At 37.1% G+C, this 19,554-nt stretch overlaps 1 protein-coding gene and 1 long non-coding RNA gene across 2 annotated transcripts; one reads left to right on the top strand and one right to left on the bottom strand.

The window, feature by feature from the left end:
- Nucleotides 1–15,646: 15,646 nt before the first annotated feature.
- On the bottom strand, nucleotides 15,647–19,554 carry LOC131315224 (uncharacterized). The gene is made up of 2 exons (XR_009196632.1): nucleotides 19,391–19,554; nucleotides 15,647–15,723 (listed from the first exon to the last, which is right to left on the bottom strand). It is a non-coding gene; the product is annotated as an uncharacterized LOC131315224 (long non-coding RNA).
- Nucleotides 16,989–18,078, top strand: LOC131315223 (uncharacterized). The gene is made up of 2 exons (XM_058344356.1): nucleotides 16,989–17,485; nucleotides 17,574–18,078. Exons 1-2 carry the CDS (start codon nucleotides 17,254–17,256, stop codon nucleotides 17,666–17,668), a joined length of 327 nt encoding a protein of 108 aa, XP_058200339.1. The 5' UTR covers nucleotides 16,989–17,253; the 3' UTR covers nucleotides 17,669–18,078.

Below are 19,554 nucleotides of genomic sequence, written 5' to 3'. Positions count from 1 at the left end.
CTTACAATGGCGGAGCTAGAATTTAGTTCTGAGAGGGGCCAATTTACGAGAAGTTTATTTCATCTGAATATGTACTCAATATATTGTGTAATTTTTGTAATACAAAAATATATTCTAGATAATATTTTTTGTATTTTGTCGACAGTCGCAATGCCCAAATGTGCTTATGTTCATTCATGAAAGAAATAGAGAAACTTTTACATGATAATATAAAATAACTTTAATTTCTAAGAAGATTAAATCAAACATTTTTGGGATTTTTAGTAATTTCTGTACTGATTCTATAATTTATACTCATATTACACATAATATTAGTTAAAAATTTTACTTTCGCATAGCTTTGCCATTGATGACTTAGAATGTGGATTGAATAGGCAACGTTTGGCCTAGTTAGTGACTATAAGATAGATGAGACGTCCAACAAGTTGACATTTTGTGAACGGATCAGATTTCTTAGGAAAATCAAAAGGTTTGGCACCTAGCAAACTTGCATCATGGAGAATATCCAGCGTGTATTTGTGCTGATTTAAGAATAATCCTTTTTGGAATTGGGCTTAATGTCAAGGAAGTATTTGAGTCGTCAAAGGTCTTTGATGATAAATTCTTCACTAGATATTCTTTGAGGTTCTAAATTTATGTGGATCATTGCCTGTAGCAATAATATCATCAATATATATAGAGCTAAACAAAGGTGGAAGTTCGTCCAATGACACGAGTAGACAAAGAATAATATGTTAGTTTTTGGGCAAAACCTACTTGTTTAATAACCTGAGAGAGCTTGGCAAACCAATGGAGAGAAGATTGTTTCCAACCATGGAGGGACTTGTGTAATTTGCAAGCTCGAGTCTCCCACTGTCGAGCCAACCCAGGTGCACGAGTCATATACAACTCTTCATCAAAATTACCATGAAGGAATGCATTGTTGACGTCAAATTGATGAAAACAATTTTTTTTAGATGCAATTGATAAGAGAGCACGAATATATAGTAACGAGTTTCACTACAGGTGCCATGGTATCAAGGTAATCAAGTCCCTGTACTTGTGTAAATCCCTTCACCACCAGGCGAGTTTTTGTAACGGTCAATTATGCCGTATCAATAATTGACCTTATAAACCCACTTGCACCTAATAGGCTTTTTGTTGGGTGCTAAACAAGTAAGACTCCAGGCGTGGTTGTTCTTTTAGTGCAGCTACTTATGCAGCCATAACATCACACCATTGTGGAAGTCTAACTTCTTGGGGAAATAACTGGCTCTTCTGTGGAGGAAATCACAGATAGAAAGCCTCTAAAGGTAGCCGAAAAATCGATGTAGAAAATGTAGTGCTCAAGAGGAAAGAGAATACCTATCCATTCAGAAGGTGTAGGCTGTGGTAGTGTAACATTAGCAACCTCCAACCGCTAAGCAATGAAAAACTTGAAGATAAGATGGTTTCCCTCACTCACGGGTAGAGAGACTAGTATGAGGGTTGTCACAGGAATTGTCAACCCTCAAGGAATTATCGGTAGCATTACACCACAAGTTTGCTCAGAACCAGACAACTTACTAATCAAAATTCGTTGTATCAAGTTCAGGACACCCCATTGGGACTAGTTTTATTCACGTCCTCTGTACTTTCAATAGAGCATGCTTTTTCTTTATGATGATTGGGAGCAAGTGAAACACGCTCTCAACTTGCTTCCTTATTTGTCTCCTCTACCCCGCCAGGTTCGGGTGTTGAGCAAGTAGCACTTTTTCACTTACTCCTCGCAGCCCATTTTTTGGATGTTGGGAAGGTGGTAAATAAATATCAAACGAACCTGACTAAGGCGGATCCTTTCTTCTTTCCCTTTACTTTAGCAGCGTCCGGGTTCTTTCTTTTTTGAGGCAGATTTGACATTTGAATCCCATGTTAGCCTTTCTTTTGGTTCTGGATGATGGAGGAATGTGGACCACAACAAGTTCATTGTGGACAATTTTGCAACGAAGTTGGTAGGTTTGGGCAATGGGCGGTGGGTTCTTGGGAACTAGTTAGTAAAGATATTGGTTGAGTTGGTGCATAATCAAAGTGGCGATGATCCTCGATGGGTAATGGAATGATTGGTGAATTTCCGTTTGACCAAAAAAGAAAATATTGGTGGCTCCGTTTAGTCTGACAAAATTTATTTAAAGCAAATTTTTTTTTCCATGAAATGCAACATTTCTTTGACATATATAAGCCTTTTCTTTTGATATCCTAAATCCAGTACTCTTTTCGTGCACAAAAATTCTGGGCTTTCCACGTTGGTCAACTTTGTACTTTATTTGAGCATTTTGTCGCAAAAACTAGGCAACCAACAATAGGAAGATGTGAATAGGAAGCTGGGGTAAAAACAAGGGGTTTTTACATGTCGGTCCAAATAAAAAAGAAATGCACAGTTGAATATTTTTTCAAAATTGCCCTTATAAAAGTGTCTAGACCACTAAAATGTGCCAAAACCTAAATCCTAGGATACCCTATGAAAATGCTTAAAATTTTAAACCTTATGAAATTTGCTAAACCTAAACCCTAGAGTACCTTATGAAAGTGTCTCACACACTCTGATTTTCCTTTTTGGATTGCCAGATAGCAGGTAGTTTAGAGTGGGTCTACTACTGGTCAACGTTTGAGGAATTTGGCCAGTGTCAAGTGGGGTTTGATCACGTTATTGTGATGTGCCTTAGCTAGTTTATAATTTGTTTGTAAAGAATTATAGTGAAGGGTATTTAGAGCATTTAAATTGTATGAATTGTAATTGCGATTGTTGCATTATTGATTCTTAAACCTTTCATTAGTCTTTGGTGGTAGTAGAAGCACAAAATTACAGGTGATCATCACGAGTGCTTGCTTGTTTGTTTCTTGGGGAACCTTTAAGAGAAAATTACCTCAAAGGATAGGGGTAATTATCCTTTAGGTTTAGGCATTTTCATAGAGTTTTAGAATTCACTTTTCTATTATAGGGTTTTAATAGTTTAGGCATTTTTATAGAATTTAAGATTTTGGACATTTTCATAAGGTACCCTAGGGTTTAGATTTAGCCATTTTCATAAGGTTTAGGATTTTAAGCACTTTCATAGGGTATCCTAGGGTTTAGGTTTTGACACATTTTAGTGGTTTAGACACTTTTATAAAGACAATTTTAAAAAAATATTCCAAAAATATTTAGCGGAGCATTTCTTTTTTATTTGAACCCACACGTAAAAACCCCTTGTTTTTACCCCAGCTTCCTATTCACATCTTCCTATTGTTGGTTGCGTAGTTCTTGCGACAAAATGGTCAAATAAAGTAGAAAGTTGACCAACGTGGAAAGCTCAGAATTTTTGTTGCATTCCACAACAAACAGAATAAAACTCAGCCAAAGACTTATTACCTAGAACTTAAAAGCGTCAACGTTCAACCTCAATTATAACATCAAACACCAACAAACTTAATTACAACTCATACAATTTAAATGCTCTAAATACCCTTCACTATAATTCTATACAAACAAATTATAAACTAGCCAAGGCACATCACAACAATGTGATCAAACCCCCCTTGACACTCGCCAAATTCCTTCAACGTTGACCGGTAGCGGACCCACTCTAAGCCACCTGCTATCTGACAATTCAAAAAGGAAAACCATAGTGTATGAGATATAGAAATATTCAACAACATATCACAATACCCGAAGGAATATCAACAAAAGTACGAACCACCAACGTAATTGAAATACTCAATTGAATACAACTGTTATAACCACCACATCCTCTAAACATAACTGTAATATCCAACCAACATCCAAACATATATAATCAATGGAATATAAGCATAAATGTAAATCACGCAAGCATGCACTGACACGTGTGCCACATTCCCAAGTACCCAAGGCATTGTGTCCCGCACACTATACTTCCAACCACCGTTAATTTGACGACATGGCTTACGACATGGTGTGACGTCTCACTCCACAATCCTTTCGCGGGTACAATCAACACACAACAAGCATGCATATTCATTAAACATGCATATTAACAGCCAAACCTAGTGTCCCACAACCATCGTTAAATAAGCGGTATGGCTAATGACATGGTGTGCCTCACACGTAAACATTCCCAACATATCAATAGCTAAATAACGATAGTATGATACAAAATACCACAGTAATATCTTATTGAGAAAGACAATATAAGACACACTCACCTTTGACTCGACTAGAGTATGCCAAACTTATGGTTTTGGCACCTCCTAATTACCTGGCTCGCTGCCTAGCCACAAGCTAAACCATATTAATATATGAACATCTTGGAACATTTAAAAAAAATGTATGATAACATCCCATGACATTTCTACTATGTTAACACTTGTCAAGATGCTAATAAATCCACTAAACATCTCCTACAAGCTTTAAACGAATGTTTGATATCAAGTTTTTAAGCTAACAAGGAATTAGACGATGTCTAGCAAGTCCATAGGTAAAACCACCGGCCACAAACCCATTAAATCTAGCAGGATCATATACACTAGTAAAATTCGCCAAAGTAAGAATATGCATCAAAATGATCTAACATTTGGTAGACAACATAACCACACCCCCAAGTTTATCCTTGATTTTTCCTAGTGGTTACAAAATACTACCTCTGTTCCAATTTGAGAGTCCCGCTCCGGGATTCCAACTTTTTAAGAGAGCTCAATTATTACATGCACAGAATTTGAATTTTCCATTGTTGCCCCCCAAATTTTTTGAAGTAACTTTTTTACCAATCTACAAGTGGTACCAGATGTTTCCTTAATATTACCAAATCTCGAGATGTCAACGGCAAAATTGGCTCAAATTCGCAGGTAATATATGGGGAGCAAACCTGGCGGCATCCAAAAGTCTCAAAGAAGGAATTCAAATCAAAAGCTACAAAACCAATAAATGAATTTGGAGGGGGGCGAAAAGGGAAAATAAGATACTTTTTGTTGTTGATTTTGGAAAGTGGACAATCAATTTGGAACATCTAAAAAAGAAAAGTTGGACCTTCAAATTGGAATGGAGGGAGTAAGTTTTTTTGTTGTCCGAGTACTAAATTATAACATAGGTGGTGAAAAGAAAATGAAGAGTTTAGTGTGGGTAGTGATAATACTGGAAAAGCATAATAAGAGCATCTCCAACCATTGACTTCAAATTGTAGATGTCAATTCTTGTTTTATTTTTTAAGGCTTACGGGGTATTTTGACATCTCCAATTTGACATCAAAGCCTCCTCCCAATCCGTTATGCCAAATTCTATTTTTTTGAAACGTCTAGAATTATTCCCATCAGTCAAAATTTGGAACAAAAGCAAATTTGGCATTGGGTGAATTTTGGCTTCAAAATTGGCAGGGGCTTGCTTTCCTCCAAATCCACATGGATTTGAGTCCATGTAAAAGCCTACCCATACAGTATTATTATTTAAGCCATTTAGCGAACCGCATTCATGTTCCTGTTATCGAACAACCACTGTTCCAGCTCTTAGGGTTACAACAAGCATTTCCTCAAACTTCACCCGGTGCCTACACAAATTGTTGACGTCTCATACACTCGACCTAAATACATAATTCAAATTAGACGACCTGGCCAAAATAGAGTAAAGATTAATAAAAGGAGGTCTAAGATAACTTCCACAAGTTGCAATAACAAGACTTGAAGGAGTGATACATAAAACATAAATTAGATTTGGAAATATAACTCCCGTTACCTACATAAAATCTGGAAAGAGAGAAGTAAACAAGGATAGTGCTTGGGCATAGCAACCTTAACGCAAACTTAAAATCTCTCTTGTGCTTCTTCTCCTTACCTATACTCGAATTGATTTGCTTCTTCCTCATGCAAGTAAGTCAGCAAAAAAGCATCGGAAAAGGTCAAGCCTACATGTTTTCATCAAATGCTTAACCGGAGAAGCTAAAAAAAGGGTAGCTTAATAGTAGCAGTTGTGTCAGTCAAACAGGAAGCAAGCAATTTTATTAAAGAAAACATGTACCTTACCTAGTTTTCAACCTCAAAATAATGTGCAACACCAAAGGCCTTGCTTAGACATGTCACAAGCTACGAGCAACAAAAATAAAAAAAAATAAGCCAGTTATACGTTAGTTAAGCCAAAGTTCAATATAACAAACAAAAAAACAAAAGAAAAGAAAAGACAACAAAGTGCACAGTACCATTAGGTGAGTAGCCAGTTGAGGACCACTCATTAATCTATGTGATTTAGGATCGAAGGGCGTGGATTTGAACTATGCTCTACTGGTATACTATGTGTAGATATCATTTGCTAACAAAGTACAATGATAAACAGACCTAAAATTCAATTATTGCATATGTTCTTCTACCGACTAATTACATGATACGAGCGACTCAAGTGCCTGCCCTGCGACCTAGTGGTTACAAAATAACTTTTTTTGTTGTCCGAGTATAAAACTATAACATAGGAGGTCAGACATGTCACAAGCTACAAGCAACAAAATAAAAAATATAAGCCAGTTATACGTTAGTTAAGTCAAAGTTCAATATAACAAACAAAAAAAAAGAATAGACAACGGAGTGCACAGTACCATTAGGTGAGTAGCCGGCTGAGGACCACTCGTTAATCTGTGTAATTCAGGAACGAAGGACGTGGTTTTGAACTATGCTCTAGTAGCATACTATGTGTAGATATCATCTCCTGACAAGGTACAATGATAAACAGACCTAAAACTCAATTCTTCCTTATGTTCTTCAACCAACTAATTACATGATATGAGCGAATCAAGTGACTGCCCTGCGACCTAGTAGTTACAAAATAACTTTTTTTTGTTGTCCGAGTATTAAACTATAACATAGGTGGTGAAAAGAAGACGAAGAGTTTAGTATGGGTGATAATAATGCTGGAAAAGCATACTAAGAGCATCTCCAACTCATGATTTCACATTGGAGATGTCAAAAATTTTTTACTTTGAAAGCTTATGTGCCATTTTGGCATCTCTAGTTTGACATCAAAGCCTCCTCCCAAACCCTTATGCCAAATTCAATTTATTTGAAACGTCTAGAATTATTCCCATCAGTCAAAATTTGGAAAGAAATCAAATTTGGCATTTGGTGGATTTTGGCTTCAAAATAGGCAGGAGTTTACTTTCCTCCAAATTCATGTGGATTTGAGTCCATGTACAGGCCTACCCATATGGTACAATCATTTAGGCAATTTATCATACCATGTTCATGTTCCCGTTATCAGAACAACCACTGTTCCAGCTATTAGGGTTACAACAAGAATTTTCCTTAAGCTTCACCCGGTGCCTCCACAAATTGTTCAGCGTCTCATACACTCGACCTAAATGTATAATTCAAATTAGATGACCTAGCCAAAGTAAAGAGTAAGCTTAATGAAAGAAGGTCTAAGATAACTTCCACAAGTTGCAATAACAAGATTTGAAGGAGTGATACATAAAACATAGATTAGATTTGGAAATATAACACCCGTTTAACTACAAAAAATCTGGAGAGAGAGAGAGAGAGAGAGAGAGAGAGAGAGAGAGAAGTAAACAAGGATAGTGCATAGGCACGATTACCATAATGCAAGCTTAATATCTCCATTGTGCTTCTCCTCCTTGGCTATACTCGGATTGAATTGCTTCTTCCTCACGCAAGTGAGTCTACAAAAAAGAAGCATCAAAAAAGGTCAAGCCTGCATGTTTTTGTGAAACGCTTAACCTGAGGTGCTAAAAAAAGGGTGGCTTAATAGTAGCAGTTGTGTCAATCAAACAGGAAACAAGCAATTTTATTAAAGAAAACATGTATCTTACCTGGTCTTCAACCTCATAATAATATGCAACACCAAAGGCCTTGCTTAGACATGTCACAAGCTACAAGCAACAAAAATAAAAAATACAAGCAAGCTATACGATAGTTAAGTAAAAGTTCAATATAACATACAAAAAAAAAAAGAAAAGACACCAGAGTGCATAGTACCACTAGATGCAGTAGCCGGCTGAGGACCACTCGTTAATCAATGTGATTCAGGATCGAAGGGTGTGGATTTGAACTTTGCTCAAACAACTAGCATACTATGTGTAGATATCTTCTGCTGACAAGGTACTATGATAAACATACCTAAAATTCAATGTTTACTTACGTTATTCAACTAACTAATTATATGGTATGAGCAAATCAAGTGCATGGCCTGCAACCTAGTGGTTATAAAATAACTTTTTTAGCTGTCCGAGTATTAAACTATAACATAGGTAGTGAAAAGTAGATGAAAAATTTAGTGTGGGTGGTAATAATGCTAGAAAAGCATAAACAGAGCATCTCCAACCCTTGATTTAAAATTGGGGATGTAATTTTTTTTTTTGAAGGCTTATGTAGCATTTTAGCATCTCTAATTTGACATTAAAGCCTCCCCCCCAACCCTTATGCCAAATTCTCTTTTTCTTTGAGACGTCAAGAATTATTCCCCTCAGTCAAAATTTGGAACAAAAGCAAATTTGGCATTGGGGGGTTTCTTCAAAATTGGCAGGAGCTTTCTTTCCTCCAAATCCACGTGGATTTGAGTCCATGCACAGGCCTATTCATACAGTACCATTATTTAAGCCATTTAGCGTACCACGTTCATGTTTCCGTTATCAGAATAACCACTGTTCCAGCTCTTAGGGTTACAACAAGCATTTTCCTCAAGTTTCACCTGGTGCTTCCACAAATTGTTGAGCGTCTCGTACACTCGACCTAAACGCATAATTCAAATTAGACGACCTGGCCAAAGTAAAGAGTAAAGCTTAATGAAAGGAGGTCTTGAATAACTTCCACAAGTTGCAATAACAAGATTTGAAGAAGTGGTACATAAAACATAGATTAGATTTGGAAATATAACTCCTGTTTAAATACATAAAATCTGGAGAGAAAGAAGTAAACAAGGATAGTGCTTGGGCATGGTTTCCATAAGGCAAGCACAAAATCTCTCTTGTGCTTCTCCTCCTTGGCTATATTCGGATTGATTTGCTTCTTCCTCAAGCAAGTGAGTCAGCAAAAAAAATCATTAAAAAAGGTCAAACTTACTTGTTTTCATGAAACGCTTAACCGGAGGTGCAAAAAAATGGGTGGCTTAATAGTAGCAGTTGTGTCAGTCGAACAAGAAGCAAACAATTTTATTAGATAAAACATGTATCTTACCTGGTGTTCAAATTTACAATAATGTGCAACTCCAAAGGCCTTACTTAGACATGTCACAAGCTACAAGCAACACAAATAAAAATTACAAGTCAGCTATACGTTATTTAAATCAAAGTCCAATATAGCAAACAAAAAAAGAAAAGACAACAGAGTGCATAGTACCATTAGGAGCAGTAGCCGCCTGAGGACAACTCGTTAATCTATGTGATTGGGGATCGAAGGGCGTGGATTTGATCTCCCCTCAAACAACAAGCATACTATGTGTAGACATCTTCTGCTGACACCGTACTATGATAAACAGACCTAAAATTCAATGTTTGCTTACGTTTTTCAACTAACTAATTATATGGTATGAGCAAATCAAGTGCATGGCCTGCAACCTAGTGGTTACAAAATAACTTTTTTTTGTTGTTTGAGTATTAAACTATAACATATGTGGTTAAAAGAAGATTAAGAGTTTAATGTGGGTGGTAATAATGCTGGAAAAGCATAATAAGAGCATCTTGAACCCCTTACTTCAAATTGGAGATGTGATTTTTTTTTTCCCGAAGGCTTATGTGGCATTTTTGCATCACTAATTTGACATCAAAACCTCCTCCTTAACCGTTATGCATAATTCTATTTATTTGAAATATCTAGAATTATTCCTGTCAGTCAAATTTTGGAAAAAAATAAAAATTTTGCATTGGGGGGATTTTGGCTTCATAATTAGCAGGAGCTTGATTTCCTCCAAATCTAAGAGGATTTGAGTCCATGTACAGGCCTACCCATATAGTACGATCATTTAGGCCATTTAGTGTACCATGCTCATGTTCCCATTATCAGAACAACCACTGTTCTAACTCTTAGGGTTACAACAAACATTTTCCTCAAGCTTCATTCGATGCCTCCACAAATTGTTCAGCATCTCATACACTTGACCTAAATGCATAATTCAAATTAGATGACCTAGCCAAAGTAGAGAGTAAAGTTTAATGAAAGGAGGTCTAAGATAACCTCCAGAAGAAGCAACAACAAGATTTGAAGGAGTGATACATAAGACATAGATTAGATTTGGAAATATAACTCTCCCTTTTGCTTCTCCTCCTTGGCTATACTCGGATTGATTTGCTTCTTCCTCATGCAAGTGAGTCAACAAAAAAGAAGCATCAAAAGCGGTCAAGCCTACATGTTTCCACGAAACGATTAAACAGAGGTGTGAAAAAAAAGGGTGGTTTAATAGAAGCAGTTGTGTCAGTCAAACATGTATCTTACCTGCTTTTCAATATGCATCACCAAAGGCCTGGCTTAGACATGTATCTTACCTGGTCTTCAACTTCATAATAATATGAAACACCAAAGGCCTGTCTTAGATATGTCACAACCTACAAGCAACAAAAATAAAAAATACAAGCGAGCAATTCGTTAGATAAGTCAAAGTTCAATATAACAAACAAAAAGAAAGAAAGAAAAGACAACTGAATGTACAGCACTATTAGATGCAGTAGCCGGCTGAGTACCACTCGTTAATCGATTTGATTCAAGATCGAAAGGCGTGGATTTGAACTCCGCTCAAGCAACAAGCATACAATGTGTAGATATCTTCTGCATACAAGGTATTATGATAATCAGACCTAAAATTCTATGTTTGCTTGCCTTCTTCAAAAAACAAATTACATGGTACGAGCGAATCAAGTGCATGGCCTGCAACTTAGTGGTTACAAAATAACTTTTTTTGCTTCAAAATTGGAAGGGACTTGCTTTCCTCCAAATCCATGTACAAGCCTACCCATACAATACCATTATTTAAGTGATTTAGCGTACCATGTTCATTTTTCCGTTATCAGAACAACCACTGTTCCAGCTCTAAGGGTCACAGCAAGCATTTTTCTAAAGTTTTACCCGGTGCCTCCACAAATTGTTGACCGTCTCATAAACTCGACCCAAATGCATAATTAAAATTAGACAACCTGGCCAAAGTGAAGAGTAAAGCTTAATGAAAGGAGGTCGAAGATAACTTCCACCAGTTGCAATAACAAGATTAGAATGAGTGATACATAAAACAAAGATTAGATTTGAAAATATAACTCCCATCTAACTACAAAAAATCTGGAGAGAGAGAAGTAAACAAGGAAAGTATTTGGGCACGGTTACCTTAAAGCAAGGATAAAATCTCTCTTGTACTTCTCCTTGTTGCCTATACTCGGATTGATTTGCTTCTTCCTCATGCGAGTCAGCAAAAAATGTGAAGCTTACATGTTTACATGAAACACTTAACCGGAGATGCTAAAAAAAAGGGTGGCTTAATAGTAGCAGTTGTGTCAGTCAAACAAGAAGCAAGCAATTTTATTAAAGAAAACATGTATTTTACCTAATGTTCAAATCTAGAATAATGTGCAACACCAAAGTTCTTACTCAGACATGTCACAAGCTACAAGCAACAAAAATAAAAATTACAAGCCAACTATACGTTATTTAAGTCAAAATTCAATATAGCATACAAAACAAAACAAAAGACAACGGAGTGCCTTGTACCATTTGGTGCAGTAGCCGGCTGAGGACCACTCATTAATCTACGTGATTTAGGATCGAAGGGCATGGATTTGAACTCCGCTCAAGCAACATACATACTATGTGTAGATATCTTCTGCGGACAAGGTACTACGATAAACAGACCTAAAATTCAATGTTTGCTAATGTTTTTCAAACAACTAACCACATTGTGCAAGAGAAACAAGTGCATGGCTTGCAACCTAGTGGATATAAAATAACTTTTTTTACTGTTTGAGTATTAAACTATAACATAGGTGGTGAAAAGAACATGAAGAGTTTAGTGTGGGTGGTAATAATGCTGGAAAAGCACAATAAGGGCATCTCCAACCCTTGACTTAAAATTGAAGATGTCCATTTTTTTTTTGAAGGCTTATGTGGCATTTTTGCATATCTAATATGACATCAAAGCCTCCTCTACAACCCCTATGCCAACCCTTATGCCAAATTCTATTTATTTAAAATGTCTAGAATTATTTCAATTAATCAAAATTTGGAACAAAAGCAAATTTGGAATTTGGTGAATTTTCGCTTCAAAATTGGCATGGGCTTGCTTTCCTACAAATCCACATGGATTTGAGTCCATGTACAAGTCTACCCAAACAGTATTGTTATTTAAGCCATTTAGCGAACCGCATTCATGTTCCCGTTATCAGAACAACCACTGTTCCAGCTCTTAGGGTAGCTCTTAGGGTTACAATAAAAATTTTCCTCAAACTTCACCCGGTGCCTTCACAAATTGTTGAGCGTCTCATACACTCGACCTAAATGCATAATTCAAATTAGACAACCTGGCCAAAGTAGAGAGTAAAGCTTAATAAAAGCTGCTCTAAGATAACTTCCACAAGTTGGAATAACAAGATTTGAAGGAGTGATACATAAAACACAGATTAGATTTGAAAATATAACTCATGTTTAATTACATAAAATCAGGAGAGAGAGAAGTAAACAAGGATAGTGCTAGGGCACGGTTACTTTAAAACAAGCTTAAAATCTCTCATTGCTTCTCCTCCTCACCTATACTCGAATTGATTTGCTTCTTCTTCATGCAAGTCAGTCAGCAAAAAAGAAGCATAAAAAAAGGTCAATCCAACATGTTTTCATGAAACACTTAAACGAAAGTGCTAAATAAAAGGTGGCCTAATAGTAGTAGTATTGTGAGTCAAACGGGGAAACAAGCAATTTTATTAAAGAAATTAAGTATCTTACTTGGTGTTCAACCTTAGAATAATATGCAACACCAAAGGTCGTGCTTAGACGTGTCACAAGCAACAAGAAAAAAGAATAAAACATACAAGCCAGCTATACGTTAGTTAAGTCAAAGTTCAACATAACATACAAAAATAAAATAAAATAAAAGACAACAGAGTGCACAGTAGTATTAGATGATGTAGCCGGCTGAGTACCACTCGTTAATCTATGTGGTTCGGGATCATAGGGCGTGGATGTGAACTCAACTCAAACAACTAGCATACTATGTGTAGATATCTTCTCCTGACAAGATACTATGATAAACAGACCAAAAATTCAATGCTTGCTTACGTTCTTCAACCGACTAATTACATGGTACAAGCGAATCAAGTGCATGGCTTGCGACTGAGTGGTTACAAAATAACTTTTTTAGTTGTCCGAGTATTAAACTACAACATAGGTGGTGAAAAGAAGATGAAGAATTTAGTGTGGGTGGTAATAATGCTGCAAAAGCATAATAAGATCATTTTCAACCCTTGACTTCAAATTCGAGATGTAAAATATTTTTTTTGAAGGCTTATGTGGCATTTTAGCATCTCGAATTTGACATCAAAGCCTCCTCCCCAACCCTTATGCCAAATTCTATTTATTTGAAACGTCTAGAATTATTCCCATCAGTCAAAATCTGAAAAAAAAGCAAATTTGGCATTGGGGGGATTTTGGCTTCATAATTGGAAGGGGCTTGCTTTCCTCCAAATCCATGTACAATCACACCCATACAATACCATTATTTAAGTAATTTAGCATACCACGTTCATTTTTCCGATATCAGAACAACCACTGTTCTAGCCCTTAGGGTTATAACATGCATTTTCCTAAAGTTTCACCCGGTGCCCCAAAAATTGTTTAGCGTCTTATAAACACGACCTAAATGCATAATTCAAATTAAACAACCTGGCCAAAGTAAAGAGTAGAGCTTAATGAAAGGAGGTCGAAGAAAACTCCCACAAGTTGCAATAACAAGATTTGAAGGAATGATACATAAAACATAAATTAGATTTCGAAATACAACTCTCATTTAACTACAAAAAATCTAGAGAGAGAAGTAAACAAAGAAAGTCCTTGGGCACGGTTACCTTAAATCAAGCATAAAATCTCTCTTGTGCTTCTCCTCGTTGCCTATACTCGGACTGATTTGCTTCTTTCTCATGCAAGTGAGTCATCAAAAAAGGTCAAGCCTACATGTTTTCAAGAAACGCTTAACCGGAGGTGCTAAAAAAAGGGTGGCTTAATTGTAGCAGTTATGTAAGTCAAAAAGAAGCAAGCAATTTTATTAAAGAAAACATATATCTTACTTGATGTTCAAATTTAGAATAGTGTGCAACACCGAAGGCCTTGCTTAGACATGTCACAAGCTACAAGCAACAAAAATAAAAATTACATGGCAGCTATACGTTATTTAAGTCAAAATTCAAAATAGCATACAAAAAAAGAAAAAGAGAAGACAACAGAGTGCACAGTGCAGTAGCCGGCTGAGGACCACTCGTTAATCTATGTAATTCAGGATCGAAGGGTGTGGATTTCAACTCCGCTCAAACAACAAGCATATTATGCGTAGATGTCTTCTGCTGACAAGGTATTATGATAAAAAGACCTAAAATTCAATGCTTGCATACGTTCTCCAAACAACTAATTACATGGTACGAGCGAATCAAGTGCATGGCCTGCAACCTAGTGGTTACAAAATGAAGATGAATAGTTTAGTGTGGGTGGTAATAATGTTGGAAAGGCATAATAAGAGCATCTCCAACACTTGACTTCAAATTGTAGATGTCATTTTTTTTCTGAAGGCTTATGTGGCATTTTTGCATTTTTAATTTGACATCAAAGCCTCCTCCCCAACCCTTCTGCCAAATTATGTATATTTAAAACATCTAGAAATATTCCAATTAATCAAAAATTGGATCAAAAGCAAATTTGGCATTGGGTGGATTTTGGCTTCAAAATTGGCAGGGGCTTGCTTTCCTCCAAATCCACGGGGATTTGAGTCCAATTACAAGCCTACCCATACAGTACCATTATTTAAGCCATTTTGCGTACCACATTCATGTTCCCGTTATCAGAACAACAACTATTCCAACTCTTAGGGTTAGAACAAGTATTTTACTCAAGCTTCACCCTGTGCCCCCAAAAATTGTTGAGCGTCTTATACACTTGACCTAATTGCATAATTCAAATAAGACAACTTGGACAAAGTAGAGAGTAAAGCTTAATAAAAGCAACTCTAAGATAAACTTTCACAAGTTGCAATAACAAGATTTGAAGGAGTGATACATATAACATATATAAGATTTGAAAATATAACTCACATTTAACTACATAAAATAAGGGGGGAGAGAGAGAGAGAGAAGTAAACAAGGATAGTTCTTGGGCACGGTTACCTTAATGCAAGCTTAAAATCTCTCTTGTGCTTCTCCACCTTGCCTATACTCGGATGGATTTTGTCACGTCCTCGATTTTAAACATAATTATAAATGATTTACATAATAAAAATACTCACAAGTATCCGTACGGTACCCAAAAGACCACTGTGTTCTCATTCCCTTAATTACGCTTCCAAGTTCACACGGTTCCAAAATATTACAATATCAGCTCGACGGCCCCAAATTATCATAAGTAGCGAAGTTCGAAAGAGAATTAGTGGTTACAATATTCCGAGTCAAAAGAATTACAATTTAAGTTACAAATACATCTTTCAAAATAAATTTACAAAGATGAATAGATAACTCCTTCGGTTAGCTTTCAAAAATAATGTCCACACTCCAAGCACGCCAAGCAATGCAAGCTATGGTCCCGGGTTAGCACCTGAAAATAATATTAGGCTTGAGCTACACTAGCCCAGTAGAAAAGTCTACGCAAACTCTATATACAAATGAGCGAGACGAATGAACGCATGATGGGAAATCAAATGACAACGAAGGAAACAAAACTATGATAATCAAGTGTTCCAATATCTCCAAACCGTCATCTCGACATACTCTTATATCCTGTTTGATTCATTTGTGTCTCAATAACTCGAATCGTCAATGTGTCTGAGCCGAAGCTCCTGCCGGGCTAATTTTGGGACCCCGATATCCCCTGCCAAGCACCCACCTTGAAGGTTGGGCCTTGAGTGATCATTTTGAGCATTAGCTCCTTCTAGGCTAATTATGGGACCCTGATATCCCCTGCCAAGCACCCACCCGTCGATGGGCCTTGTATGTTCGCGCGTCGTTCACAAGTTCAAGTGTATCGTTCGTACGTACATGAAATTCATGTTTATCCTTCCATATTTCCACTAATTTAAATAATTCCCACATCCATACTTATCACATGGCATATAAAGGCAATCATGGTTGCATGACTCCTTGTTATCAATACACTTGTAATAAAAGAAACAAGGATGGTAAGCCAAGGCGTACTCTGAAAATACGAAATTGCCCTTGTAAGGTTTGCCCTCCAATTGGTTCTTGCATGTGTTGAGCTGATGGTAGTTCAGGCATTCTATGTTTTACTTCCTTCACTCAATAACCTGTGCTTTTTCTACAGTTCTAAGCCATAACTACAGTAACTCAAGGACAAACTCTTTCCCCTTGTTTCCAGGGAAAGGACTAATCAATCCCTTAAAAGAAGGAGAACATGTAAGAACTTTCCTCCAGATTTTCCTCACTTTATTGTCTTGCTTCCCTACCAAGAAAAATCAAAGCCAAGATGATCTCACATACTCTCTCTCTCTCTTTTAGTTCAACCAAATATTGCTCCGACCGTCGACCTCCTCGGTAAGTTTCAAAGATTGTGGTTAGTTCAGATAAGTGTGAAAAAAGTGTTCTGAAAGTGTTTGCAGTGATTTTAACAGTATAGGGATATCCTCAGGCTCAGGCACAAAGAAGATTATGCAAAAGTGTTTCGAGTTTCTAGACTTTGATTTCAAGCCCCTTTTAGCCTTCCAAACTTCGGATTTGGGAAATAGTATTTAAACAAAGTTATAGATAACCGAATTAACTATTCAACACACTTTGAATCGAGTGAAACGGACATCCATAACATATCAAAGGTCCAGATATTAACTAGATTATCATTTTCTTCATTCGGTGAAGGGGATAATTAGGTTACTGGAAACAAGCACACTGGGTGCTTCTTTCACATATTCCATAATGTTGTATATTTTTATCCTAATTACATCATGTCAATTATTATTCATGATTTGCTCTCTTGTGGAATGTATAGGTGACAACAGCTAGATTCTTGGATGTTTTGGCCCTCTGCTTCAGTCAGAATTCAGCATTTGCTGGTTCTCTGGACAAACTTATTTCAGCAAGGCCACCCTCAGCGGGATACCTACTGAGATGAACTGAGATGAGAGCTAGCATCTTTACCAATGAGAATAAGGCTGGCACAGATGCTACTCCCTCAGAAGTCTCAAAGTTCCCTTGTACCCAGAGCAAAAAAGCATTATGCCCGCTGGAAAACGTTCACAAGGAATACGAGCTTCCGCGCATGCCACCTTGGTTTGTTAATGTGGGCAGTCAAAAACTATACCTCGCTCTCGCTGGAATTCTTAGACTCGTAGGTTTATTTCTAATGGCAGGTTGGCTCTTCGATTTATATTTTTTGCTTGAGTTATTAATTATCTCTGCTTAGAATTTGCTGGTTCGTCTGTTTTTGCTTGTGACTAGATTGTAGAAGTGAACGGTCTTTGTCAATTGTCACTGATGTTCCACTGAGCTACATACGGAAATTGGTTTCTGAGGTCAGGTTGAAAGAGAAGTAAAGAAAAATGGCAATCTTGGTACCATAGAACCGGCTCAGGACAGTTACTGCGGCAGGCTTGTACTGCTGTATGTCTTCTAAATGAGATACTTTTTGGTGTATCAGATAAATTAGTTGATTCTTTTGCATTGATGTTTGACGAGTTTGGGTTAAGATGGGAGGACACAGAGGGATGTGGGGGAGGATCTGATAATGTTGAGCCTCCCCATTCAGTGCCTTCTGCATCCATTTGGATGATTTCTGAGGAGAAGCGTGCAAAGAGTCACTTGATTGATCGCATTTGTAGTATTTTACACGAATACCTATCTCCTGAACTTTGGAGTCTCCCTTTAGATCATAAATCTTCTTTTGAGCAGCCTGACGGTGAAGAAGATATAACTTTGCACTTCTTCCATGATGCTGCTCTGCTCTACCAGGAAAGATACATTTTCCTACATCAATACTGCACCTAATGATAAAAATTATGATGTGTCCGTTGGGTTTTAAGTACATTCTTTTGACATTTGTCATGTTTCTTCAAGCAGGTTATCATCGAGGGGATTGGCATATTTAGTATGTGCCTCGGGGAAACTTTAGCTTCTTGTGGATTTCTTCTTTCATCTCTTTATGTGTTGCTTGAGAATCTAATTTGCTCAAACTTCCAAATAAGAAGTTCATCTGATGCTGTCTTACATGTCGTTTCTTCTACATGTGGTTATCCAACGGTGAGTAGAAGACATGGTTTGATATTCTCTCTTTATCTTCCAGCTTTCGTGGTTATGATGTCCTTTTTGCAGGTTGGGCACTTAGTTTTGGCAAATTTAGACTATGTCATTGATTCTTATTGATGTGTGAAATTCATGGAAAATCACAGACCTGAGGCACTTTTCCGGAATTTTGCTGCATTTTTCAGTTACATGGAATGTTGAAATGGATTGCTTTAAAAAATTAAATACCTTTCACTTGGGAGTTTCATATTCATACGGCATATAGCGTAAGAGTGAACTATAGTAGGTAAGCCAAATTGTTTGGGCGAGTGTCGATCAATTCCTGAAACACTTACGTAGCCAGCACATTTGGATTTATGGTAGTAGGATCAATGCCAAGCGAAAGCAAAGCTCTATCCCTCTAAACGAATGAAAGATTTAGGCTACCCTGGATTTTGGGCAGAAACAAACAGCAACAGCAAGGAAATGGCATATGAACACTTTCTGCCGAGCACTTAATCCAACGAGCACGCGGAAACGTGCGAAGCACGCGCATTAGACTAGTATGTATAAACAATGATGTATGCCCATGGAAAAGGTCAAGGCATTAGGATGAAAGAATCTGCACCGACACAGGAGATTTCAACGTTTGACTGGTGACCTACCGGTAGGGATTTGGATTCTACCGGTAGAAACCCAGAACAGAAGGAACAAAATTTTGGTTCATAAGAATTCTACCGGTAGAAAAAGGAATAGTACCGGTAGGTAAGAAAAATTAACAATCCTACCGGTAGGGAATAATTCCTACCGGTACAAACACAAGGTAGTGAGTACACATTTTTAAGGCCACAAAGTTCTACCGGTAGAGGAAAATATCCTACCGGTAGGAATTCGGAATTTTGGCGATTTTTTTATCAGATAACAGATTTTGATCTAGACCAAACAACAACCAATACAAGCTCAAACAAAGCATGGAAATACTCAAATAAGACATAGGAGAACCCAAATAACATATAAAGAGATGTAGAATTTCCTACCTCAAGTATCCAAACCGAAATCAAGGAGATTGTGCAAACCCTAGCTTCCGGAGTCCAAATCAAGCAACAATACACCGAACCAAGCTTTGTCCAACGCGATACAAGCTCGAATATACTAGTAGACGATGGAGTTAAGCTTGATTGTTGTGAGTTTTGAGTGATTA

Source organism: Rhododendron vialii, chromosome 13a (assembly GCF_030253575.1).
Source record: "Rhododendron vialii isolate Sample 1 chromosome 13a, ASM3025357v1".
Lineage (NCBI taxonomy): Eukaryota > Viridiplantae > Streptophyta > Magnoliopsida > Ericales > Ericaceae > Rhododendron > Rhododendron vialii.
This window is presented reverse-complemented; position numbering and strand designations above follow the sequence as displayed.